Source organism: Carcharodon carcharias, chromosome 11, assembly GCF_017639515.1.
Source record: "Carcharodon carcharias isolate sCarCar2 chromosome 11, sCarCar2.pri, whole genome shotgun sequence".
Taxonomy (NCBI): domain Eukaryota; kingdom Metazoa; phylum Chordata; class Chondrichthyes; order Lamniformes; family Lamnidae; genus Carcharodon; species Carcharodon carcharias.
Genome location: NC_054477.1, coordinates 99,482,397 through 99,509,002, shown reverse-complemented (window position 1 = coordinate 99,509,002; position 26,606 = coordinate 99,482,397). Strand labels below are relative to the sequence as shown.

The window sequence follows — 26,606 nt, the reverse complement described above, 5'->3', positions numbered from 1 at the left end:
GAGAGGTAGGAGGAAGTTTTTGGTTTTAATTTCACTGGAATGTGGGCTGTGGATCAGCTGCTAAATTAAACCCATTTTAACCATTGCTTCACAAGTCTTTTGATCAAGTGATTGACCTATTGTCCTAATTTAACAATATGATGGGTTTTGTTAGAGGAGATGGGAGAAGCTGTTTCCGATGGCAGGAAGTTCAGAAACTGAAAGAGACAGATCTTAACATAATTGCGAAATGAGGGTTTATAAAATCCAAGCTCCCAGCATTGGATTTCGGGGCTACCCCAATGATGTACTGGGGAACCCCTCTCAGAACTTCAAAGGTAAGGGTTTGGACAGCAATTGCCCAGAAGTACAAATTTCCTCTGAGCAATTGTCCTGCTCTGGAAACCATCTGAAAATATGATTTAAATTGCAAACTTCAGATGGTTCCGGCTGTGTTACACAAATAGTTACTCATAATATGTTGGAAGCATTAAAACCTCTTCTAACTTCTGGGTAACTGTTGTAATGACACAGGCCGCCTCCCCTCCCCAACCACAGGGCTCCCCCTACACCCCTGACCCCCTGACTACCCCCCCTGCATGGTATTTCCCACCCCACCCATCCCCAGACTCCCCATGGGATTCCCCCCGAACCGACTGGACACCCCGATCCAAAATCCCCATCCCCTGCAGGGCCAACGCCCCACACCATCTCCAACGTCCAAACCCCCCATCCACCCCACCGATGTCTGACCCCCCCCCACCCCACCGATGTATGAACCACCCCCGCACCAATCCCGATGTCTGACACCCACAACCATCCCCCCGTCACAACAGTGTCCAACACCCCCACCGTCCTCCTGATATCTGATTCCCTCCATACCACCTCCGATGTCTGACCCACCCAATATCCCACCAACACCCACACCACCCGATATCCGACACCAAACCTCCGCCCGATGTCCGACCTGCCACACACCCCATGATATCCAACACCACACCCCCACTCCACTGATGTCCGACACCCCCCACCCCCACCTGACCTCTGATCCCCACCCCTCCTCCCCCAATCCTATCCACTGACCTTACAGACTTGTGTTCTCCCTTGCCTGTCAATTTCAATGGGACCTTTAAACTTACCTGGTTTACGGCAGCTAGTGCCGTAAAAAAAGGGGCGTGTCCTTTAACCTGACTCTGCTGGACTGTGACACTGGGCTTCAGAGACAGCTGCCCTGCCTGGATCTTGCCTGGCATGAGTCGGAAAGTTTGGCGAGATAGGCATGGAAGAAATTTCCCGGAAGTAATTGGGCCCGGAGTAGCAATCCGGCGCTGATTGCCAAGGAAGTTATGGCCCAAGGAGTTTTTTTAAACATTGCGAGTTGTTAGGACTGAGAACGTACCACTTGGAAGTTTTGTGGAAACAGATTCAATAACCAAGGCCCATGCACTGATCTTTTCAGTACTCTGCTAGTTACAGCATGCCAACCTTAAAATGACCCTTTTATCCCAATTCTCTTTTCCGATAACCAGAGATAATATTTTGTTCTCAATCCCATGAACCCTAATTTTGTGTAATAACTTCCTGCATGGCAGCTTTTTGAATGTTGTTTGAAAACCCAAATACACTACATTCACTGCTTTGCCTCATTTACACTCCGAGTTGCAACCATAAATCTGTGTTCTTGTATCCTAATCAAATTATGATGCTTTAACTGCTCTGTTACCACATCCCCAATAATAGACCCGGTCAGTTGCTGGCTTGATGTCAAGGGAGTCACTCTCGCCTCATCTCTGGAATTCAGCTCTTTTGTCCAAGTTTACACCAAGGCTGTAATGAGTCTGGAGTTGATTGGATTTGCAGAACCCAAATTGAGCATCGGTAAGAATTGCTAAGTGCTGCCTGATTGCATTGGCAATGACTCCTTTCACCATTTTGTTGATAACTAAGAAGAGACTAATGGTGTGGTAATTGGCCAATTGGATTTGTCCTGCTTTTCGTGAATGGGACATACTTGGGCAACTTTCCACTTTTTCGAGAAGATGTTGTTGTTGCTGTACTGAACCAGCTTGGCCAGAGGGCGTAGTTATTTCTGGAGTACAGGTCTTCAGCTCTATGACCAGGGTGTTTTCCGGACCCATAGCTTTATTGAAACCAATGCATTTAACCATTTCTTGGAATCATGTGGACTGAATCAAATTATCTAAAGACTGGCTTCTGTGATGGTGGGGACCTCAGGAGGAAGTCAAGATGGACCATTGACTCAGCAGTTCTGACTAAAGATGGTTTCTGAGAGAGCATGGATGCTACGAGGGAAAACTCTAAGGAGGGCCTGGAAAGGAGGTGGCACCACTTCCCCCAATTATCTGGCCAGCATGTTGGGCTGCATGTTGGGCGCAGGTTTCTCCCGTTGTCATTAAGCAAGCACTTAAGAGCCTCAATTGGGCCATGGAAGTGACCCACCTGACACCTCCCCCACTGCTTATAAAATTGCAGTGGGGATGGGCAGGGAGACAGTGGGCATGCTACTGATGGCTTGGTGCCCTATTTTACAAGTCCATCCACCTGCTTTCCTACCCATGGGTGGCCTGTAAGGTCCAGCCTATGGATGCAGTAGTATCCATTCGCCTTGGATTACACATAACAGAGCAAAGGAGTGAAGAGGGAACTCAGTAAAGCGTATACCTCTGCTGTGTTAACTCAGCATTATTACAATTACATAGCTCTTCCTTATCTGGTTGATGGTTTGTAACTGCTTAGTTGAAGAAGATCTTTTTATTAAAAGCTTCCATCTCACTGAGGAGGCTTCAGACCAATCCATATCCAACAATTCGCTTTGGAAACTCTGCTTGCATTTTGACAGCTGTGACAAACTCCAGCACAGCAGCTGAGACAATCTAAAATAATCAACAACTTTCTAACTAAAACAAGCCACAATATTCTGAAGAAAAAGTCAATTTATCTTATCTCCCAATGTCAATTTTAAAAACTTTTTAAAATTCCAAGATCCAGATCGCATCTTTGCCAAAAACTAATCAGTTCTTCCTTGGGCAATACCCTATGTCTGTACCAAGTTTCATTGAACTCCATAATTTAGTTTTTAAGATACATTGTTTACAAACAGACAACAAACACAAGCAAAAGCATTACCTCTGCCCTACATTACCTCCTCCCACCTTAAGGGGCAGAGGTAATGAGCAGAGATGAAACAAAGCAGGACAAACCACTGGGCGAGGGAGGCAGAGGAGGGGGAGAAGGGTTTTGAGTAGGATATCATATCCTAGGGCATTCAAGAAGTAATTCTCCACCTGAACCTCAACAAGGAACAGTCAATCAGATGTCTCTGCTTCTGTAAGGATGTCATCAATGAAATCTGCCATCAAATACAGCCACAACTGCAATCTCAGAGCAGGGCAAGGATGAATTGTCAGTGAAGATGACTGTGGACATGAACTTTTCTGCCTCAGGCTCCTTCTAGGTTGGAGTGGAGGATGGTTGCAACCTCTCCCAGTTTATTGTCCATTGTTTCATAAGGGAGGACACTGATGCTCTGTATTCTAAGAGAAGTGAACACATTTCATTCTCCCTTGTCTGAGAGAAACCAGCAGAATGAACATGCAGCTTCTTGAGTATTGCAGGTTTCTCCATGGTGCAGAGTGGCATTTACTGCATGCAAGCCACCTTACATGCACTGCATATTAACTCTGCCCTGTACCAGAACCAAAAGGGATTCCACTCTGTCTACAACTAACTGATGTGTAAACATGCATAGCATATCCTGCAGGTTAATGTCAGGTATCCTAGCAGCAGTCTTGATGCAAGTCACAGTGGTTTCCAGTCAGGATGGATTGGCCTGGAAGTTCTCAAAATTCGGTCCAGGTCCCATGAAGTCTCACTGCATCAGGTCAAACATGTCACAGAAACCTCCTGCTGATTATTACCAGCTAGTGCCCCCCCTCAGCTGATTAATCAATATTCTTTCATTTTCAACACCTCTTAGAAAAAAAAACTGAGGGTAGCAAGGATACAGAATGTACGGTGGATAAGGCATTTGAATGTCCAACACCAAGATGGTTCAATAGCAGCACTACTAACTGAGCTGGCTGAGTCCTGCCAGACTAGGCCTGTGACAGGTGGTGAGAGAATCAGCATAAGCGAAGATCTACTTGACCTCATCTTCATCAGTCTAACTGTTGTAGATGCATCTGTTCATGATTTTTTCATCAGATTAGCCACCGTACAGTCCTTGTGGAGTTGAAGTCCTATCTTCACACTGAGGATACCTTACATCATGTTGTGTAGCACTATCACCATTGTCATGAATGTGTAATTATGATAGTAAAGATGTTAAAGACAACTGTTTGAAAAGCACATGTTTGCTAAACAAAACTTTTTAAAAAGTCTTTGTTCAGAAAAGGGATGTATGGACAGACAACTTGGCACCTTTCTGTGTTGGTTCCAAAACCTAATCAAACTGCTTACCTCAAGAAGGATCACACAAGAAATTATTCAATAAATGTTGAACGTGTGTAAATGAAATCCTTCCACTTCTGGACTTCTTTAAGAACAAGGACATATTAACTGATAAAGACTTTAATGAACAGCTAAAAAAAAAATCCCAGGTGGGAGAAAGGCTATTTGAATGGCCAATATCTAACATGGAAGAATGATTCATCAGTGTAGCAGGAGCCATCTTTGGGTTTCAAACTATAAGAAAAGGCTGGAAGCTGCCTAAAGAGAGAACCATCTTGAACATAATGAGAGAGATACCTTGAAATAGAAACTGTTTCTTAACTGAGAGAGGCTGAGGAAAGTTTCTAGAAACAGCTATCGGACTGCTGTACTAAATCAGGCTACTAAGAGACACCACCTGCAGTGTCGTAAAAGTGAAAGCAGAAGCATTCACTCACTCCCAAGGCCTGTTCTTCTTGTTGAGTCCACCTGCAAAGGAAATTCCAGCCCTTCAACTACAGAAGCCATCACAACTGCTAAACTAAACCTCAAGTTTCAACCCCTTCATTTCGGAAAGAAGGAACTCAAGCAATGGGCCCACAACAATATTTGAGAGACTGATTTGAATTTCATCTTTAAGTATCTCTTTTTTTCCTTTATCTGCATTTTAACCTTTGTATCTGCATTTTAGTTAATAACTTTATTACTTTTATCTAAATAACATTCAGCAGTAGTTTTTGTAATAAACTAACCTTTATCTTGTTTAAGACTAAAACTTGTCTGCTGGGTTATTTTTAAATTGAACTACTCAAATTAAAAAAGGGGCTACATACACACATACAAATTCTTAGCTCACGGACCACTTTAAGGAAACGTCCTTTATGTGATTGTGACACTGTACTAAATAGTTTAGATTCAGAACAGATCTAGCAGTTCAAAACTGGGCACCCATGAGTAGCTGTGGGCAATCAGCAATGGCAGAATAATATCCCACTATTATCCGTAGCCCCAAGGCCTTGCATAACCCTCACTCTTCCATTACGATCAAGCCAGGAGGTCAGCCTTAGTTCAATGAGAAGTGAAGAAGAGCATGCCTGGAGCAGCACCAGGCAAACCTAAAAATATGGTGCCAACCTGGCGAAGCGTTAACACAGGAACATATGCATGCTAAACAGCAGAAGCAGCATGCTATTGACAGAGCTAAGGAATCTTACATTTCAACAAATCAGATCAAAACTCCTCAGTCCTGAAGTCATGAATGCTGGTCAAAAATTAAACAACTGGCAGACAGCAAAGGCTCCATGAAGCTCCTTATCTTCAATTGATGGCAGAACATTGATCCTGGGCTTACCTGGCCTCCAGGGCATCCATGGTTGCTCTTCCTCCTGGGTCTCCTGTAATAAGGGCAGTGGCTACCGCTTCCATTGGCACTGCCAGTACTGCAGAGCTGTTGGCCTGCAATTGCTCATCAGCTCAATGAAGATGGATCTTCCTCCTGGAGATGTACAGAGGTCTCCCCTCATAATAATTAAAGGCCTATCGGATGAAAAATTAAAATGCAGCTAGCCAGCCGAATAGAGGCTGGCTCACCCCAAGTGTTGGGAATCCAAATTCCGTATATAATCCAGCCCAATGTCGGGAAGCAAATGCTTTGTGTAGAATACTTAAAAGCCTGTGCCTGCCACACCACACTCTGTAGACTTCAGTAACTTTAAAGAACCATCAAACACTTCTATATTTGCATCAGCAGCCAGTAATAATCAACTAATTTGAAAACAGTTGATGATCCTTTATATAGCACTGGTGGGGGATCTTTTCTCTGCTGAACATAGGTTCAGCTGGTGTAAGGCAGCAGCTGGAGTGTTAGTTCCAAAATGGTAGCACTAGCATTAAATAAGTGTAACATGCTGATTGACATCACGATCTGTCTTCAAAGAATATTTTTGACAGAAGCTCCCTGCACATGCACTAATTGTCTCACCAAAATGGGATGGGGCAGCTCATGCCATTAGTGTGTGTGTACGCTCTGCTGATTTAATTTTGGATGCATAATGGCAATCCTAGTGCTGAAACAATGGTGCTAAAGAGCCAAATTTCACCACAATGTAGTTTTATTCAAAAAGAAGCACTAAAAGAAGTGCTCTGAAGATTTTCTTGTAGTACGTTTTGTTTTATATTCTATGGGTGTATTAAACAATGAGAGAGAGAGAGAATTAGCATGACAGAAAGAATAACAGTTATATTTCTATTCCGCACACTAAGTTTGTCCTTTCAGTCTCCTCTCTCTTCAGCAGATTTCCCACCATCTTTGTAGACTCAGAAATAAAGACAGGTTTAATGAATGCTGTTAACCATTTTAAAGGCCAAGATACTCATCAAGATACTCATATATCAACTCATATCAATCCATGCCTGGTCAGTCAAATATTCCATTCCAATATATGTTGAAAGAAAGACTCTGGAATATGTTGAGCATTTCCCATACCTCAACAGTCAACTCTCTCAAAAGGCCACCATTAACAATTAAATCCAACACCAGGTCAGCTGCGCTAGTTCAGCCTTCCACAAACTATGGCAACCAGTGTTTGACAACAAAGACCTCTGGAAGACAACAAAAGTCCTTGTGTAAAAAGCAGTTGTCATCACCACACTCCTGTACTGCTATGAGACATGGAATATGTATCAGTGGCGCTAGATAAATCCCATCAGCGAAGGCAGCAGTGCATCCTCTAGATTAAATGGGAGGGCCATCAAACAAATGCTGGTGTCCTTCTTGAAGCCTGATGTACAAGCACTCAGGCAACACTTCTGCAAAATGAACATCAGTGGACTGGCCACCGTTGTCCGCTTGGCCGAAAATCGTCTCCCGCACCAGGTGCTGTTCGCTCAATTTGCAAATGGCCAGGATTCTAACGGAGGACAAAAAAAAGTTTCAAAGACACTCTAAAGCTCTCCTTGAAGCGTGACAACATTGATATTAACGACTGGAAGGAGCTTGTTACTAATCGCTCAGAATGGCGACAACTTGTCCATCAAGCTGCATCACGCTTTGAGTCTCAATATCTTAATGATGAGGCAGAGCGATGGCAAAGAAAGAAAGAAAATTGCTCATTTTGAAGCTAGAGTCTTAAATTTAAATAAAGGAAATTATAAAGGAATGAGAGGCAAGTTGGCTATGGTGGATTGGGAAAATAAACTAAAATATTTGATGGTAGACAGGCAATGACTAGTATTTAAAGAAATAATACATGGCCTACAACAGATATACATTCCTCTAAGGCACAAACACCCAAAAGGAAAGGTAAATCAACCTTGGTTAACAAAAGAAGTTAAAGACTGCATTAGGTCAAAGGAAGTGGCTTATAAGGATGCCAGAAAAAGTGGTAAGCCTGAGGATTGGCAGCAATTTAGAACCTAGCAAGAGAGGACCAAGAAACTGATTAAGAAAGGGAAAAGAGAATATGATGTCAAGAAGATATAATAATGCTATTGGAAATTATTTTTTAAAATAGAGTTCTAGGGGGTCTGTGTCTGTTTGTGTGCCTCTTAATTGGATTAAAGCCAGGTAGTCTGGGCGCTTTGATGGATGGTAGTTTTGAGATGCTAATTAGGTAAACATAAGGAGGGGAGAAGATCAAGTGTAAAAAGAAACCATTCAAGGCTGCGGGTGAAATTTTACACCTAGCTAGAAGATGCCAAGCACGTGTTTATTTTTTTCAGTTTACTAATAAAATTGGCGGCATGAAAGGATGTTATTGTTAGAAGAGGGAAAGTTAAAAGCCTAGTGATACAATGGAAAATTTACATTCAAAGAGAAAGATATGTATAAAGGAGATTGTGTGTAAAGTCGAGGCATATTAAGATCCAGCAAGTGTGAGAAGCCTCCAGCCTGAAAGCCTCAAGCTGCTGTCTGCAAGGACCCAGAGCTGAAAGAAACTCATTTTGAATGCGACTGTCCGGAGTGTGCTTTACCAGGTGACTATTTAAATCGATGAGATTTACTGTTGCCTTAACAGAGGTATAACTGAGAGTCAGATTAATTAGGGGATTTTTGTAGTTATTGGCCAGGATTTTACATTGGTAAAACCGCTGACTGCGATCGGCTCCACACGCGATTTCATGCAGGCAGGCCAGTTAAGGTCCTCCCAGCGTGGGTCAAGAGTGTGATCGCTACCTATGCGGGCGAGGGGAGGAGGGAGAGCCGGTCCTAGCACGCAGTATGCGCACGTGCGCTTCAATCTCCCTGAGGCATGGAGCTGCCTCAGGGAGATTGAAGCGCTTTTTGAAAAAATTAATAAAGAGCAGGAAAATTCAATGAAACATATCCTCATGTGAGTGTGTCACATGAGAAGGGACATGTTTTTAAGTTCAAATGAAAATTATTTAATTTGTAATAGCTTCAGGAAACCTCGCCCCGCTTGTGGATGAGGTTTCCTAAAAAATGTAAAGGCTGCTTGGCCTTTTCACTTGCTTGCCAACCGTAAGGTTGGACGGGCAGCTTAAATTCAGGTTAATTACCTGGTTAATAACATTAATAAGCCCTTCAATTATTGGCGGGCGTGCAGACGACTGCAGCGCACGCCCACCAAACGAAATATCAAGCGACTTCGCGATGACTTCAGGATGCACGTCCGATGTCATCGTGCGTCATTTTATATTCCGGCGTATCGGGCGCACGGCCGCACACCGAATTTAAAATTCTGCCCATTATAGTAGGAATTTTGTAGACGTATGTTTGTGTTTACAATCTTTCTTGTATTAATAAATGTTTAATTTAGTTTCATAAAATGCCTCTTGAGACTCAGTGGTCTTATTACTACTGAATTCAAAGCCTGCATCTCAAAACATACAAATTGCAAAAATGGGTTATGACAGTTGTTTCAAGTTTCCCTTTGGGATTTGAACAACTCGGCCTTTACCATTGGCTGTCTTATAATAATGAATGCAAACTAGTGAGGAATATAAAGGTGGACCGTAAAAGCTTCTTTAGGTATGTGAAAAGGAAAAGAAGATTAGCAAGGACAAATGTGAGCCCAGAACAGGGAACTGGCAGAGAAACTAAGCAGTTATTTTGTGTCTGTCTTCACAGAAGATACAGAAAATCTCCCAGATGTGCTAGTCAACCAAGGGACTTGTAAAAATGTGGAACTAAAAGAAATTAGTATTAATAAAAAGGTAGCTTTTGAAAAGCTAACTGGATTGAAGGTTGATAAATCCCCTGGGCCAGGTGAGCTTCAGTTGACAGAGTACTGACAGAGGTGGCTAGAGAGATAATGGATGCATTGGGGGTTATCTTTCAAAATTATATAGATTCTGGAAATGTTCCTGCGGATTGGAAAGTAGCAAATGTAACTCCACTATTTAAGAAGGGAGGAAGAGGGAGATTGGAGAGCTACAGGCCTCTTTGATGTCAGTAGTAGGGAAAATGATAGAATGCATTATTAAAGATGTGATAACCGACATTTAGAGAAGAATGTTAAAATTGGGCAGAGTCAACATAAAAGGGAAATCATGTTTGACAAACTTGTTGGAGTTTTTGAGGATATTACTTGCAGTATTGATAAAGGGGAGCCAGTGGATGTGGTGTATTTGAAGTTTCAGAAGCTTTTGATAAGGTCCCACACAGGAGCTTGGTAAATAAAATTAGAGTGCATGGGATTGGGGGTAATATACTAGTACGGGTCGGGAATTGGTTAACAGGCAGAAAGCAGACAGTAGGAATAAATGGATCATGGGATGGGCAATAAATGCTAGCCTAGCCACTGAAGCCCACATCTCGTAAATGGATAAATAAAAAAATATTTATCAAGATGGTATGCTATTGCTAATGGGGTACCGCATAGATCCGTACTAGGTCCACAGCTATTCACAATCTATGTAAATGATTTGGGTGTGTGGGCCAATTATAATATTTCCAAATTTGCTGATGACACCAAACTGGGTGGGAAAATAAGTTGTGAGGAGGATGCAAGGAGGCTTCAAGAGGACTTGGACAGGCTAAGTGAATGGGCTAGAACATGGCGGATGGAATATAATGTAAATAAGTGTGAAGTTATTCACTTTGGTAGAAAAAACAGAAAGGCAGAATATTTCTTAAATGGTAAGAGGTTGGGAAGTGTGGGTGTCCAAAGGGTGTGTCCTTGTTCATGAGTCACTAAAAGCTAGCATGCACGTGCAGCAAACAATTAGGAAGGTAAATGGTATGTTGATCTTCATCGGAAGGGGATTTGAGTATAGGAGCAAAGATTTATAGAGCCTTGGTGAGACTTCACATGGAGTATTATGTACCATTGTGGTCCCCTTATCTAAGGATAGAAAAACTTGTCATAGAGGGTGTGCCACAGAGGTTCACCAGATTAATCCCTGGGATGGTGGGATGGTCTTATGAGGGGAGATTGAGAAGACTGAGTCTGTATTCCTTAGAGACTTGGAGAATGAGGGGTGACCTCATTGAAATTTACAAAATTCTCACAGGGCGTGATAAGAAGTTTCCCCTGGCTGGTGTGTCTAAAACCATGGGACATAATCTCAGAATAAGGGGTACATCATTTAAGAATGAGGTGAGGAGGAATTTCTTCTCTTAGGATGGTGAATCTTTGGAATTCTCTACCTGAGGGCTATGGAAGCGCAATCGTTGTGTATGTCCCTATGTTCCTAAGAAAATGAAGTAAATCCTGCATTCTGGATCCCACTACCTCAAGTGCTCAAAGATCTGCAAGTCAAAAATCGGCCTGCTCAGTCACTAGAAGACCCATGGCAGAAATTCCTAACCCCGGGTAGGTGTCATTCTTGAATCAAGGGACGGTTGACACCAGATGACACATTAAGAAGACAGCCAGGTACCAGATCAGGGGTGGGACTGAGCCTGGGACTGGGCAGAGGGAGAGGCTGAATAGAATGCGGCATTAATAATTGAAATATTAACTCAAATTTATTTATAGGCCAAATTTTCCTGACAGATACAACTACTCCAGGCTTCACATTATCTCTTATACTCCTTTGTGAGGATCTGACTCTCATTTATTGCAGCGAATAATGTTCCTATAGCCCCTACAACATTGTTATCAGCGTTTTCTTCTGAATGCTTCTAGCATTCAAATAAAGGCATTCGGTTTGTTCCTTACATTCCCATGATTTATTTCCAGCTTTACGGTATTCCCTTTTCCACGACCACTTGATCATAACTTATGGTGAATGCCACAGCTATTTCTTTCTCCATATCAAGTTATGTACATGGACAATGTCTAATTGTTGTTAAAATCTAAATCCTTTTTATATTACATATAAAAAAATCAAAAAATTATTAAAATGCATATTAAACAAAAGCTTAACTATTTTGTTCTGCTTATATAAAATAGCATTTATTCTGAAGGATAATTTTAGTTTTCCTCATTTTTTATGCATGTAAGAAAGCTTACGAAAGAAAGCTCATCAACAAACATTACAAAGGTTATTGTAACTTCTATAGTACCTGTAAACTATTCAATTGCTGCTCTCCCAGAAGACGTTGTGTCTCCTCCAACTCCTGCTGAAAGCGTAACCGGCTGTTTTTCAGATTTGCCCCACTCTTCTCATGCATAAGCTTGGCATAAGCTTTAGCTGCTGACAGCTGTTTCTGAAAGCGCGAACCATTTCTAATCTCTCCATGAGTTGACAGGTTTAGAAATGAATCAGTGGTCCTAAGAATGCAATTCCAAAGAAATTATGTAAAATATTCACAGATTCTTTCTACACTATGTGATGGAGCTGCCATTTCCATGCTATTATAGTCAAAATTTCAGTTAAACATATACGGGTAAAGAATTCTATGGGCAAAACATTAGTGGAAATGGATACAAGCAAAAACAAAGTACAACCCTCTAAATTTTATTGTGACACATTCCAAACTTGTCAAAACAAATGCAGATATTTGGAGCCAGAATTTATAATTTTAAAACAAGGATTGAATTTCCATCTGCATAGCCTGATCAAATTATACTGCACCCGTTAAACCTACTTCAACTGAAGACTACACTAGTTCCGCTAAAGCTCCACAATGTGAGATCAACTCGTAGTTTAGGGGCAGAATATTACGCTCGGCGTGCGAGCACTCGCCTGACATGCCTGAATGTAAAATGACATGCGATGATGTCGGGCGTGCATCCCAATGTCATCTTTCAGTCACGCAATATTTCATTCAGTGGGTGAGCGCCAGAGTCAGCAGCGCACCCACCAATAATTAAAAGGCCTATTAAGACCATTAATAAACTAATTAAATTCAACCTAACGGTTGGCAGGCAGGTGAAAAGGCCAAGCAGCCTTTACATTTTTTAGGAAACCTCATCCACGAGAAGGATGACATTTCCTAAAGCAAATAAACATTAAATAAAGGCTTTGACCTGAATTTTCCCATCATCCCACTCGCTGACAGGAAAATGACGCGGGATGATGTCGGGAGGAACCCCCGACATCATCTCGGTTCCTTTAAACTTTTAGGAAAGCGGGCAGACAGCGAAATCAGCTAATTGAAGCCATTGACAGAGTAATTAAGATAATTAAAGACCCTGCCCATTCAACCTTAAGGCTGGCGGGCAGGCCAGGAGCCCCGGCGGGCTTCTGATAATACATGAAACCTCATCCGCTGGAGGGATGAGGTTTCATGTCCATTTTTAAAAACTTTAATACATTTTATGTGATATTTATTAACATGTCACATTTTGTGTGACATTGTTACCTGAGGGGGACATGTTAATAATTTTTTAATTTTTCTATTTTTAAAGTATTTTTGGACTCTCACTAATCTCCCTGAGACAGCACTTAATCTCAGGGAGATGTGCGCTCTTTCGCACGCATGCATGAAAGAGCACGCTTTGACAGCTGGGGATTCCCTCCCCCGCCCCCCCTCACAGGAAGTGCATAGCGCTTCCTGTCGGGCAGGCCACTGGGCAAGCCTTAATTGGTTCGCCCTCTCAAAATGGCAGCGGGCCCCGTTTTGGTGGCGGAGGTCATCTGTCCACCCGCTGCTGAGCCGGTGGGGCCCACACGTCCACCAAGGGCAAAGTTCTACCCTTTATTTTTGAATTAGAAACATGTTCCAGCTCATGTGATAGAGTCACAAGAGGGGACATGTTTTATTACATTTTTATTCTCTTCACTTCTGTTTACACAGACCTTCAATCTCCCTGAGAAAGCTCTGTGCCTCAGGGAGATTGAAACTCTCTTTCGCACGCATGTGTGAACTGCACGCTAGGCCTGGCTCTCCCTCCCCTCCTCCACTCACACAGGCAACGTTGAGCGCTGCCGCTCGTGATCCACACAGGGTGGACCGTAATTTGCTCGCCAGCGTGAAATCGCGGTGTGGAGCCAATCGCGGGTGGCAGTCGGCTTCCTAACTGCCCCCACCGAGCCCACACGCCATAAGCAAAATCCTGCCCTAGGAATGTAATACAGGAACAGCAGGAACTTATTCTACAACATAACACAGTAAATATACTTTTAAAAATTCCAAGAATGACAACATAGCAAAGATAATTTCCACTGCTCAGGTAGATAGTAACTAGTTGCAACAAATTTAATATGATCATAAACAGAGGCAAAAATAATTGGAGTTGATTTTGGCTGTGGGCAGGTTTTGAGCAGCACGATTGATGGAGCTGTTACAGGCTGTCTGATCGTTTCAAAAGGAGGTCTTGTTCATTTTGAAAAACAGGTCTTATCAGGCTTCTGACGTAAAACAATTGCCCCAGAAAAGCTCACCAGCTCTCGGCCATCACTGGGCCGGAAGGTATAAACCCGGTGTAGCAGCAGCTCATGTTGTGTTTGTGGAGCCCCGAAAAGCTCTCCTGCGCCTCCTACCTCCACAATGATAAATGCCTGGAAAAATTTATTAATTTGGCATCCAATCTCCACCCCTCCATCATTTTCACATGGTCCATCTCTGACACTTCCCTTCCCTTCCTTGACCTCTCTGTCTCAATTTCTGGTAATAGACTGTCCACCAATATCCATTTCAAGCCTACCGACTCCCATAGCTACCTCAACTACAGCTTCTCACACCCCGCTTCCTGTAAGGACTCCATCTCATTCTCTCAGTTCCTTCGCCTCCGTCGCATCTGTTCTGATGATGCTACCTTCAAAAACAGTTCCTCTGACATGTACTCCTTCTTCCTTAACCGAGGTTTTCTACCCATGGTGATTGACAGGGCCCTCAACCGTGTCCGGCCTATCTCCTGCGCATCTGCCCTCACACCATCTTCTCCCTCCCAGAAACATGATAGGGTCCCCCTTGTCCTCACTTATCACCCCACCAGCCTCCATTCAAAGGATCATCCTCCGCCATTTCTGCCAACTCCAGCATGATGCCACCACCAAACACATCTTCCCTTCACCGCCCCCTGGCGGCACTCTGTAGGGGTCATTCCCTCTGTGACACACTGGTCCACTCCTCTATTACCCCCTACTCCTCAACCCTCTCCCACGGCACCTCCCCATGCGAATGCAAGATATGCAACACCTGCCCCTTCACTTCCTCTCTTCTCACTGTCCAAGGGCCCAAACACTCCTTTCAAGTGAAGCAGCATTTCACTTGCACTTCCCTCAACTTAGTCTACTGCATTCGTTGCTCCCAATGTGATTTCCTCTACATTGGAGAGACCAAATGCAGACTGCGTGATCACTTTGCAGTACACCTTCGGTCTGTCCCCAAGCATCACTCAGACCTCCCTGTCGCTTGCCATTTCAACACTCCACCCTGCTCTCTTGCCCACATGTCTGTCCTTGGCTTGCTGCATTATTCCAGTGAAGCTCAACACAAACTGGAGGAACAGCACCTCATCTTCCGACTAGGCACTTTACAGCCTTCCGGACTGAACACTGAGTTCAACAATTTTAGATCTTGAACTTCCTCCTCCATCCCCACCCCCTTTCCATTTCTTCCCCCTCCTTTTTGTTTTTCCAATAATTTATATAGATTTTTCTTTTCCCACATATTTCCATTATTTTTAAATGTATTCCACCCATCATTTATCTATACCTTTTATGCCCTTTTAGTCTTATTTCACCCCACCTCACAAGAGCCATCTGTACCTTGCTCATCCTGCTCTCCAATCTTAATTAGCACATTCTTTTAGATAATATCACCACCTTTAACACCTCTTTGTTCTTTTGTCTGTGACATCTTTTGGTTATATCCTCCTACCCCTGCTTGCTTGTCCCAACAACCACCCCCCCTTCTCACTGCTGCCACCCCCTACCCCACCCCCCAAACCAGCTTATATTTCACCCCTCTCCTATTTCTACTTAGTTCTGTTGAAGGGTCATGAGGACTCGAAACGTCAACTGTACTCTTCTCCGCCGATGCTGCCAGACTTGCTGAGTTTTTCCAGGTATTTCTGTTTCTGTTTTTGTTTTATGATAAATTACAAGTTGCCTACTAAGCTCTTTTTCAGATGGACCACCAGCTAATACTGTGCGGATTGTGCACACTCTGTCCCGCATGGTCCTGAATAACAACCTAATTTTTTATGAATGAATAGGAGTCATGGCTCAGGCAAGTGCTCTGACCACCACCCACCCCCCCCACCCCCCCCCCCCCCCCCCCCCCCCCCCCCCAGCCCCAAATAGCAGGCAATTCTGAATTTGGTACTGGCCAGCTCAGGAGTTTGAACAGGACTAAATACTTGTTCCCATCATTTTAAGAGTGCTACTTCTTGGTTTCTGCCCGGTGATGCAAGTGAAAATCTACTTCTTTGTCTTTATCTAGGAGGTAGTTGGAACATAAAACTCTCTGCCGCTAGTCATTGCGCAATCAAAGCCCATTTTTTTAAAAAGGGGAATTAAAAAAGGCAGTATTTTCCAAGCGGCATGCGGGGGCAGGCCTGACACACCGGAAAGTAAAATGATGCATGATGACGTCAGACGTGTGTCCCGACGTCATCGCATGTCTTGCAATATTTCCTTCGGTGAGCATGCGCCAGAGTCGGCTGCGCGCCCGCCGATAATTGAAAAAGCTATTAAGGCCATTAACTCACTAATTAACTCCAAATTTACACTGCCTGTCCAACCTAAGCCTTTACGTTTTTTAGGAAACCTAATCCACGAGCGGAATGGGGTTTCCTAAAGCTAATAATGATTATATAAAAACCTTTCCTGAAAAAGAAAAACATGTCCCACATGTTCCATTAAATTTTTATTGTATTTATTTACTTTTTTAAAAAGTGCTTCAATCTCCCTGAGGCAGCTCCGTGCTGGACCCAACTGTCCCTCCTTCCCCCGCCCACACATCTAGCGCTCAGCGCTACTGCTCGTGTATTATCCTAGGCGGGCCTTAATTGGAGGTGTGGAGCTGATCACGGGCAGCAGCTGTGTTCCCGACCGCCCCCGCCCACTCCCGTCAAGGCCCCCCAACGAATGGAAAATCCTAGCCTTGAAAAAACAAAAAGTAAAGGCTAAGAGGAGCAAGCAAAAGTGTGGGATTATACAAGGTGGCTCAGAGAGGAAAAAAAACTGGCACAGATATTTTCCTAAATAGCCTATTTTTGTGATGTAACTATGGTTCTACTTATATTAAAATATCTGCAAATGTAATTGACAAGTATTGAACACTAATTTTACCTTTAATTTATATTCTTAAAAATGAAAAGTTGGGTAGGAATCATTAAGCTTCACAAAATAAAACAATATAACCATCTATATTTGTTGGTTTTTGTGCCACCAAATGCTTTGGACGGGACTCTGCCATACATCTACCAGTCCTGCATTTATATAATTTACACCTTTTGACATTTAAAAAATTTGGAAGATACATTCAATGCAATAGGGAACACTCATCATCTTACCCTTCATTGACTATGCCTCTGGCAACAGCAGATGATGGAGATGCTAACACACAAGGTGAACGCTGAATCTGTTCAAGAGCTTCCTCTAATTGAGTGGTCTGTTTTCTACGGACTGAACAAATCAGAAAAAATTGAATCATTAGACATTAATTTAGGCTTCATAAATATAATTATTAGTCATGATTATGGTGAATCGGAGACGTGTTGCTTAATAATAGGGTGTCAGGTTTTAAAGTGACTAAGTGAAATGTAATTTTTGTTATATAGTTTTCTTGGATTTTTACTGATTTGAGGATTGAATTCCACAACTCTTCATTATTATTTTGTGAAAACTGTAAACTCTTGAACTCTACTTTAAGCAGGTATTTCTTTACTTATATGCATTCCATTATTATCTCAACAGTTTTAACACTGCAAATTTACAGCAAGACAGAATGCAAGATATACAGATGGAGCTTGATACCTCATATTTAACAGTACTGGATGTGACAATGGGACTTGGCTATGTGGGAGAGGATACTGTGCTTTGGTAGCACTGTGGGCAAATCTGAACTGTGGTATTACAGGAGTTGGCTCCATGCCTTTGTAACAGAGGAGACTATGGGCAGAATTTTCTGCCTGTCGGGCGGGCGGACCCAACCCATCTCCGGCGGGTGGGGAGCCGATCCCCGCCAGAGAAGCGGGCCCTGCCGTCATTTTATGTGGGCGGGCCAGTTAAGGCCCACCCAACGTGACATCCAGCGGGAAGTGCTATGGGCTTCCTGTGCAGGCGGGGGGGCGGATTCCCCAAAAGTGAGTGCGCTCTTTCGTGCATGCGCACGAAAGAGCACACATCTCCCTGAGGCAAAGTGCTGCCTCAGGGAGATCGCTTACACTTTTAAAAAGATAAAAAATAGAAAAAAAAACCTTAACATGTCCCCCTCATGTGACAATGTCACATGAGATGGAACATGTTCATAAATTACAGTAAAACTTTATTAAACTTTTTAAAACCCTGCATGAAACCTCATCCCGCCATTGGATGAGATTGCATGTTTTTTATATTTGCCGCCGGGGCTCCTGGCCTGCCTGCCAGCCTTAAGGTTGGATGGGCAGGTCCTTTAATTGTTTAAATGGCCTCAATTGGCCATTGACAGGTCGGCGGGCACACAGCTGATTTGGCTGCGCCCCCGCCTTCCTGAAAAATTAAATGGGGCCAGGATGACATTGGGGGATCCCCCCTGACGTCATCCTGTGTCACTTTACGCGTCGGTGAGTGAGCCCCGCCCCCTGCACACCGATGGCAAAATTCTGCTCTATATGGACTTTCATGGCACTGGGAGCTGGGTCTGGGCTTTGGAAAAACTGGAGTGGAGTTCTGGAGTTTGGCAGTATGTGACAGGTGCCCTATGCTCCAGCATCATTGTGGAAGAGGAACCTGGGATTTCAAGAGCTGGGGGGTGGAATCATGTTACCCATCAGCAGTGAGGGAAGGGGGAGGCATTTACAGGCAGCATTGGTTGGGGTGGGCATTGAGGGCACCCCAGGTCTGGCAACATGGTTTGTAATTTTTAAGAGATCTCTGAAAATATTAAATTTAATGTTGCGATTTGTTTCTGTGCATGTCTCTCTATTTCTCTATCTCACAGGTTTCTGTAAATTAAAATCTTTACATTTCATATCAACAAAAAACAGATGAAAATTAGAAGCGTTTATTTATTTAAAACAAAGATAGAATTGTGATGACACTCTGCACTTCCTCATATTAACACAATATTTGAGTTTAGAGTGTCTGCACGTCAAACAGAAATACTACTACAGGTGTATAATCAGCACTGTGTAATGATTTTCTTTCTCTCACTGAAGCACTGTTGTTTGAAAAAGCACATTATTTAAATTGAATTTGAATAATTGTTTGAAAATTTAATCTCTTGCCATCTTCAAATATTTTTTCGAATCCCACGACTGAAATTGTTGGAGCCCGAGGGCGAAGCACTTCATTATTTTACTAACTCAAATGCATCCTGGGAAATTGTGCATACTGGAAATAGGATCTGCCTTCAGCTTACAAAGTAACTGCTCTCTTTCAAGTGCAAGCCCACACTTTTGGGATAGGCTAAAGTCTGCATTACTACAAGATTTTAACCAACACAAAACAGCTCCACTGATCAATTTAGTAATGCAATTTGAAATGTGTATTTTCTTAGCTTCATTTAAAACCTTATGTTGGACGTTAGGAATTTCAGTTACTAAGAAATATTACAGATTTTTTTTCACCAGAAAAGATTCAGAAAGAAAGATTGTGCTTGACTAACCTGACAGACCTCTTTGAGGAAATGGTTGATTTGACATATGGGGGTAAGTGCAGTGAACATGGACTTTCAGAAAGCCCCTACAAGATACTATCCAAGAGATTATTGGAGAAAATTTAAAGGTATAAAATAGGAATGGATAGCAATTTGGATTAAAAACTGGTTAGCAAGAAAGAAAGCGGGTTAAGGGCAGCTTCTAAATGTGATTAGAAATGAGTTGCAGTGTCACACAGCAGTGTGTTTTGGGATTGCTTCTGTTTATTGTATACATCAATGATTTGGATATAGGACTAGGAGTGCTTTCCAAATTTGCAGATGATACTAAAATATGTGGCATTGTAAATTATTTTTGTGCACCAAATGGAAGCTGTCCAGATATTGTTGGATAATACTCCTGTGAAGCACTTTGGGATGCTTAATTAATTTAAGAGGCGCTATATAAATGCAGATTATTGTAAAAAAGGCAAAAAAAGTGGCAGATGCACTTAACATTAGTAAATGGAACTGACTTTTCTAATGGCACTCTGGGTGTGTCTAGTCCAAATGGACTGCAGCAGTTCATGAAAGCTGCTCAGCACCACCTTCTCAAGGGCAATTAGGGATAGGTAGCAAATGCTTGCCAGCGATACCCACATCCCATGAAAGGAGAATGAAAAAAAAACAAGTTTGGAAAAAAATATACTTTGAATGGGAGAAAATTTGCTGATACTGAAGAGCAGAAAGGCTTGAAAGTTCAACTTCACAAGACCTTAAATACAGCAGCTTATACTTAGGGCCATAGAGAAAGCCAATGGAATATTAAGCTTAATAGAAAGGGCATTTCGAATAAAAGTTGAAAAATAACAGTGAATCTGTATAGAACTTGCCCAAAGCCACAACTGAAACACCATGTGCAATTATCGGCTCCAATATGTAGGAAAGATGTTAAGACACAGAGGGCACAGCAAAAATTCACCAATACACTGCCTGGTTTGAGCAAATACAAATACAAAGAAAGACTCTAAGACAATTCTTCTAGAACAGACAGGATAATGGAGTGAAAACAAAAAACTAAAAACTGCGGACGCTGGAAATCCAAAACAAAAACAGAATTACCTGGAAAAACTCAGCAGGTCTGGCAGCATCGGCGGAGAAGAAAAAAGTTGACGTTTCGATTCCTCATGACCCTTCAACAGAACTGAGTAAAATTAGGAGGGGGTGAAATATAAGCTGGTTTAAGGTTGGGGGGGGGGGGGTGGAGGGAAAGAAGTGGGGGGGCTGTGGTTGTAGGGACAAGCAAGCAGTGATAGGAGCAAATAATCAAAAGATGTCACAGACAAAAGAACAAAGAGGTGTTGAAGGTGGTGATGTTATCTAAACGAATTTGCTAATTAAGAATGGATTGCAGGACACACAAGGTACAGCTCTAATGGGGGTGGGGTGGAATAAGACTAACAGGGCATAAAAGGTATAGATTTAAAAATAATGGAAATAGGTGGGAAAAGAAAAATCTATATAAATTATTGGAAAAAACAAGAGGGGGAAGAAACGGAAGGGGGGTGGGAATAGAGGAGGGAGTTCAAGATCTAAAGTTGTTGCATTCAATATTCAGTCCGGAAGGCTGTAAAGTGCCTAGTCGGAAGATGAGGTGCTGTTCCTCCAGGTTACATTGAGCTTCACTGGAACAATGCAGCAAGCCAAGGACAGACATGTGGGCAAGAGAGCAGGTTGGAGTGTTAAAATGGCAAGCGACAGGGAGGTTTGGGTCATTCTTGTGGACAGACCACACGTGTTCTGCAAAGCGGTCGCCCAGTTTGCGTTTGGTCTCTCCAATGTAGAGGAGACCACACTGGGAGCAACGAATGCAGTCGACTAAGTTGGGGGAAATGCAAGTGAAATGCTGCTTCACTTGAAAGGAGTGTTTGGGCCCTTGGACGGTGAGGAGAGAGGAAGTGAAGGGGCAGGTGTTGCATCTTTTGCCTATGTATGGGGAGGTGCCGTAGGTGGGGGTTGAGGAGTAGGGGGTGATGGAGGAGTGGACCAGGGTGTCCCGGAGGAAACGATCCCTACGGAATGCCACCGGGGGGGGGGGGTGAAAGGAAGATGTGTTTGGTGGTGGCATCATGCAGGAGTTGGCGGAGTGGTTTGATGTAGGTATTTAAAATTAGCTTGGGCAGAATAGCTACACACACACTATTTACAGCAATTGAAGTCTCGATCAAGAAGACATAAATATAAGATTAAAGATAGGACATGAAAGAAATAAGCTATAAAAGTTAGTGATTGAAGCAAGGTCATTTTAATGTTTAAGAATAGGTTAAATAGGTTGAACAAAAAGGGAAAAAAAGCAATGTGGAAACAGAAGAAGCACAATTTGTGTGGTAGATAAATACCAATTCATTGAGCTGAATATTTCCGTGCAGTAGTGCTGTACTACAGCACTCAAGAAGACCAAGTTGCTGTGGGAACATGCACTTTTACATGCATGTTGTGGTCTGGAGCTATGGACAGTGATGGTACAGGCTGCAATTTTCTTTCCATCACATGGCTGACCAGGAATCTCTTCTCCTCTTATCACCTGCCATTGGAGTATATTGGAAGAATTTGCAGATTAATACTTGTCCCGTTTAACACACCTTCCTTCTTGGTTAGGACTTGATCCCAAAGCTTCTGGCTCAGAGGCAGAAACGCTCCCATTGTGCCAAAAGACCTCGTCCAATTTCTATGTAATTCTATGCAATGTGGCTGAAGATACAATTTTGTTACTATGGCTCCACCTGCTGGGTTAAAACCATCCAGTGCCCTTTTAAGCATTATAGTTGGCACTTTACTCTCACACAAGCCTAAGAATTAATACATACAAGTTACAAAAGGACACTGACATCATTACTGAATAAGACAATCGTCACCATTGTCCCAAATGAATCCAACACAGTCAAGGATGATAAGGTGATTCTTTGTTCAAAAATGGGCAACTTTTAATGTATTTGCAAAGGAAATGGCCAGGAATAGTGCTTTTCTCATAACGAAAGTCAGTTTTGGTGAAAGAACACCACCTTACAGCATTAAACCGTAAGATGTAGTTTGAAGCAGAAGTCAAAATGAAAAACATGAAATGATGTCACTCGTTCTCAGGTATTCTAGGGTATCTGAGGGAAGAGAAGTGCAAACAGTCAAAGTTTGACTAAGAGGTGGTAAATGAAATTCAATGTTGAAAAATGGAGATCAATGAGTCTAGGGAAAAATTTATACTGGAGTTGTAATTAAATATATTCTTCTAACCCAACCCAGTTTACGCAACTACTCTTTCTTCCACCAGCTCCTTTCTGATTCAAGTTGCCACTCATCCTTTCCACACAGTTTAAACTGGTGTCAACCCACTCAGTTAATGCTGGCAAGTTTCTTTCTCCTTAACTATGAAGAGGATAGTAGACTTCTAGAGAATATAGATCACCGGTTGAATGACATGTGGAAGATTAAATTTAATGCAGGGAAGTGTGAAGTAATACATTTTGGTATGAACGAGGAGAGGCAATATAAAACAATGGGTGCAATTCTAAAGGAACTGCAGGAGCAGAGAAATCTGGGGGTATATGTGTACAAATCTTTGAAGGTGGCAAAGTAAGTTGCTAAAGCAATTAAGAAGGCAAACAAGATCATGGAATTTATAAATAGAGGCATAGAGTACAGAAGCAAGAAAGTCATGATGAGCCTTGATAAAACAGGAGTTTGGCCTCAACTGGAGTATTGTGTCCAATTCAGGGCACCACTCTTTAGGATGTGAAGCCCACACACTATCCTGACTTGGAACTATATTGCTGTTCCTTTTTGATCACTGGATCAAAATCCTAGAACTCCTTTCCAGTAGACCCTCATCCCTGAAGACATTCTAGTAAATCTTTTCTGCCTCTTTTGCTTTATTCTTTCATGAGTGTGAGCATCTTTGTAGAGATTCTATATTCTCTAGAAGTCTGCACAGTAAATGTACCTCCATAAGATGGGCTGCAGTGGTTCAAGAAGACAGCTCACTACCATCTTCTCAAGGGTGATGAGGGATGAGCAGTAAATGCTGGCCTTGCTAGAGATGCTCACACTCATGAAAGAATAAAGAAAAAGAGGCAGAAAAGATTTACTAGAATGTTTTCAGGGATGAGGGTCTTCAATTACAAGCATAAGATTGGAGAAGCTGGAGTTGTTCTCCTTAGAAAAGAGAAGATGGAGAGGAGATTTGATGGAGATGTCCAAAATCACGAGCAGCCTAGACAGAGTAAATAGAAAAAATTGTTCCAATTAGCAGAAGGGCCAAGGACCAGAGGACATCTATACAAGGTGAATGACAGAAAGGACAACGGTGACATGAGGAAAAACATTTTTTGTTTTTACACAGCAAGTGGTTAGGATCTGGAATGGACTCTCTGAAAGTGTGGTGGAAGTAGATTCAACCATGGCTTTTAAAAGGGAATTGGGCAAGCACTTGAAGAGGTAAAAATTTGCAGGGCTACAGGCAAGGACTGGAAAGTAGGACTAGCTGACTTGCTTTTGCTCTGTGCTATTACCATTCTATGATTCTAAACCCAAAGTACTACACCCAGCTTTTTTTCTTTCTCTCTCTTTCCACCTATAAAAAGAACTGCTTCCAGATTTTGTTCCCACCCTCATCATTCGTTTCCTTTTCTTGAATTTGCAGATTTAATCTCATCTCACCTCAGAATCATTGCTACCCAAGCGATATCAAGGTGAGGTAATTCCAACTGCTGCATATCACAGATGGGAATTCCTGTTCTACAGTCCGTTGTGGCTCTTATTTCAAATTTAAGCAGACTAACATAGCAATGGCGTTGAAAACCTATGCATGTTCTGCCTTGGCAATTTGTCTGCCGATATGCTGTGTCCCTGAAACGCTGTCCCCTGAACAGTTAATAAGTAAGTATCTTCTACATCACTTAAACTTACTATGAATCTAAATATTATACAGATGAATAGAAAAGACTAGAGATTCACAACTCCACTGCCCTAGTCATAAGGTTTAGTTAATAAAGTTTAATTCCAACCGATTTTGTTTTGCCTGCGCTGTGAAGGTGGGAGATGAGCTCGCTGAAATCTCTCAGTTGCATCCTGTTGCTTCAGCTTTCTTTCTTGAAGCACCTCCTCCCGAAACCTTTGTTCTTTTTCTTCATCTTCTCTGCGTTTCTCCTCAAGGACTCTAAGCAACACAAAATTCGGTATGGATGGCGTAGCAATGATTTATAGAGATCTTCCAAACTTTTATTTCAGTATCATAATAAGTCCCAGCAAAAAGTAAACCACACAATCTAGAATTGATGTAATTCTTCAGGTCAAAGTTCAACAAGTTGCTTCATCTAATTTACAGCAGCTCAGTCACCAATTCAATGTACCTAGCATGCAACAGTAAAAAAATATAAAACCAAAATCAAAGCACACACAGCATTATCCGACATAGCAAACATGTTGGAGTTATCAGAATCAAATTATTGTATGTCATAACGTGGCTTACCCATAGCCTTGTAAAATCATTCCTCATAGATATTTTAAAGCACTTAGGAAGGAATTCCACCAACCAATGGAAATAGTTTTTCACCATTTACTTTTCTTCACAACTAGAGCTATATTACAAGCAACATGCCATGATGAGCCAAGTAAATTTTAGTACCATATAGAAGCTCAAAGTAAACTTCAAAATGTCCTTGTTTTTCAAAAGATAAACTAAAGAAGAATATAAATTACCATTTGTAATTTTGTACATCCTTAATATGCTTGAACTAAATTCATTTTACTCTACTTTGCAGGTGTATTAACTGGTTCAAAATGAATTGATGACAGCAATTTCTGCTCCAACATATTTCATAAAAACAAATTGTGTACACTATTGTTCAGAGTCAAGATAGAAAGGAATAAATCTACAAGAATGATTTATACCTGTTAGTCACCTGGGTGGTTGGCAGTTTAAAATTTGGGCAAACCATGATTGCCCAAAATCCACCTGACGCAATTTCAGGTGGACCTGTAAATGATGAGCAGCAAACTCACTTGTTTCAAGAGTATGGCTGATTAAATATGCAAATCAAGGTCCTCCATTGTTACTGATTTGCCATTCCATGGAAACAGTTTTCTTCAGCTACCCTCTCAAAATGTTTCACAATTTTGTAAACTCTTATTAGAACCTCTCCTAACAGTCTTTATTTCAGTGGAAAAAGCCTAATTTTTTTAGCCTCTCTTTGAAGCATCTCACTCCTGTCTGTCCATCTCCAGCCTGTCCAACATTTCTTCTTAAGACAACCCACCCATTCCCGGTATTAGTCTAGTTAACCTTCTCCTTGCTGCTTCATTTACATTCTTCCTTAAAGATGAAGACCAGTACTGTATGAAGTACTCCAGATGTGGTCTCACCAGTGTCCTGTACAATTGAAGCATAACCTCCCTACTTCTGTATCCAATTCCCCTTGCAATAAACAATAACATTCTATTAGCTTTGCTAATTGCTTGCTGAACCTGCACATTAGCCTTTTGTGATTCAATGCATTAGGACACCCAGATCCCTTTGGATATCAGAGCTCTGCAACCTCCCACCATTTAGATAATAAGCTTCTTTTACATTCTTCCTTGCCAAAATGGACAATTTCACATTTGCCCACATTATACTCCATTTGCCAGATCTTTACCCACTCACTTAACCTATCTTTGTCCCTTTGTAGCCTCCTTATGTCCTCTTCACAACTTACTTTCCTACCTATATTTGTGTCATCAGCAAATTTGGCAACCATATCTTCAATCCCTTCATTCAAGTCATTTATATAAATTATAGAAAGTGGAGGGCCCAGCACTGATCCCTGTTGCACACCACTCATTACATCCTGCCAACCAATAAAAGACCCATTTATGCCTACTCTCTGCTTCCTATTAGCTAGCCCATCTTCTATCCATGCCAATATGTTGCCCCCTAATACATGAGATTTTATTTTCCACTATAACCTTTGATATGGCACCTTATCAAATGCCTTCTGGAAATCTAAGTACAGTACATCCACCAGTTCCCCTTTATCCACAACACATGTTACCCCTTCAAAGAACTGGA

The 26,606-nt window shown here is 42.1% G+C and overlaps 1 protein-coding gene across 1 annotated transcript in view; it reads right to left on the bottom strand.

The window, feature by feature from the left end:
- Positions 1-26,606, bottom strand: part of cep126 (centrosomal protein 126) — a 180,710-nt gene that overhangs the window by 114,868 nt on the left and 39,236 nt on the right. Inside the window, exons 3-5 of the mRNA XM_041198710.1 lie at positions 24,565-24,716; positions 17,244-17,355; positions 11,900-12,107 (exon numbers count right to left, since the gene is read on the bottom strand). Of these exons, the coding sequence (XP_041054644.1) occupies positions 11,900-12,107; positions 17,244-17,355; positions 24,565-24,716 (472 nt within the window). The remainder of the gene's footprint in view (positions 1-11,899; positions 12,108-17,243; positions 17,356-24,564; positions 24,717-26,606) is intronic.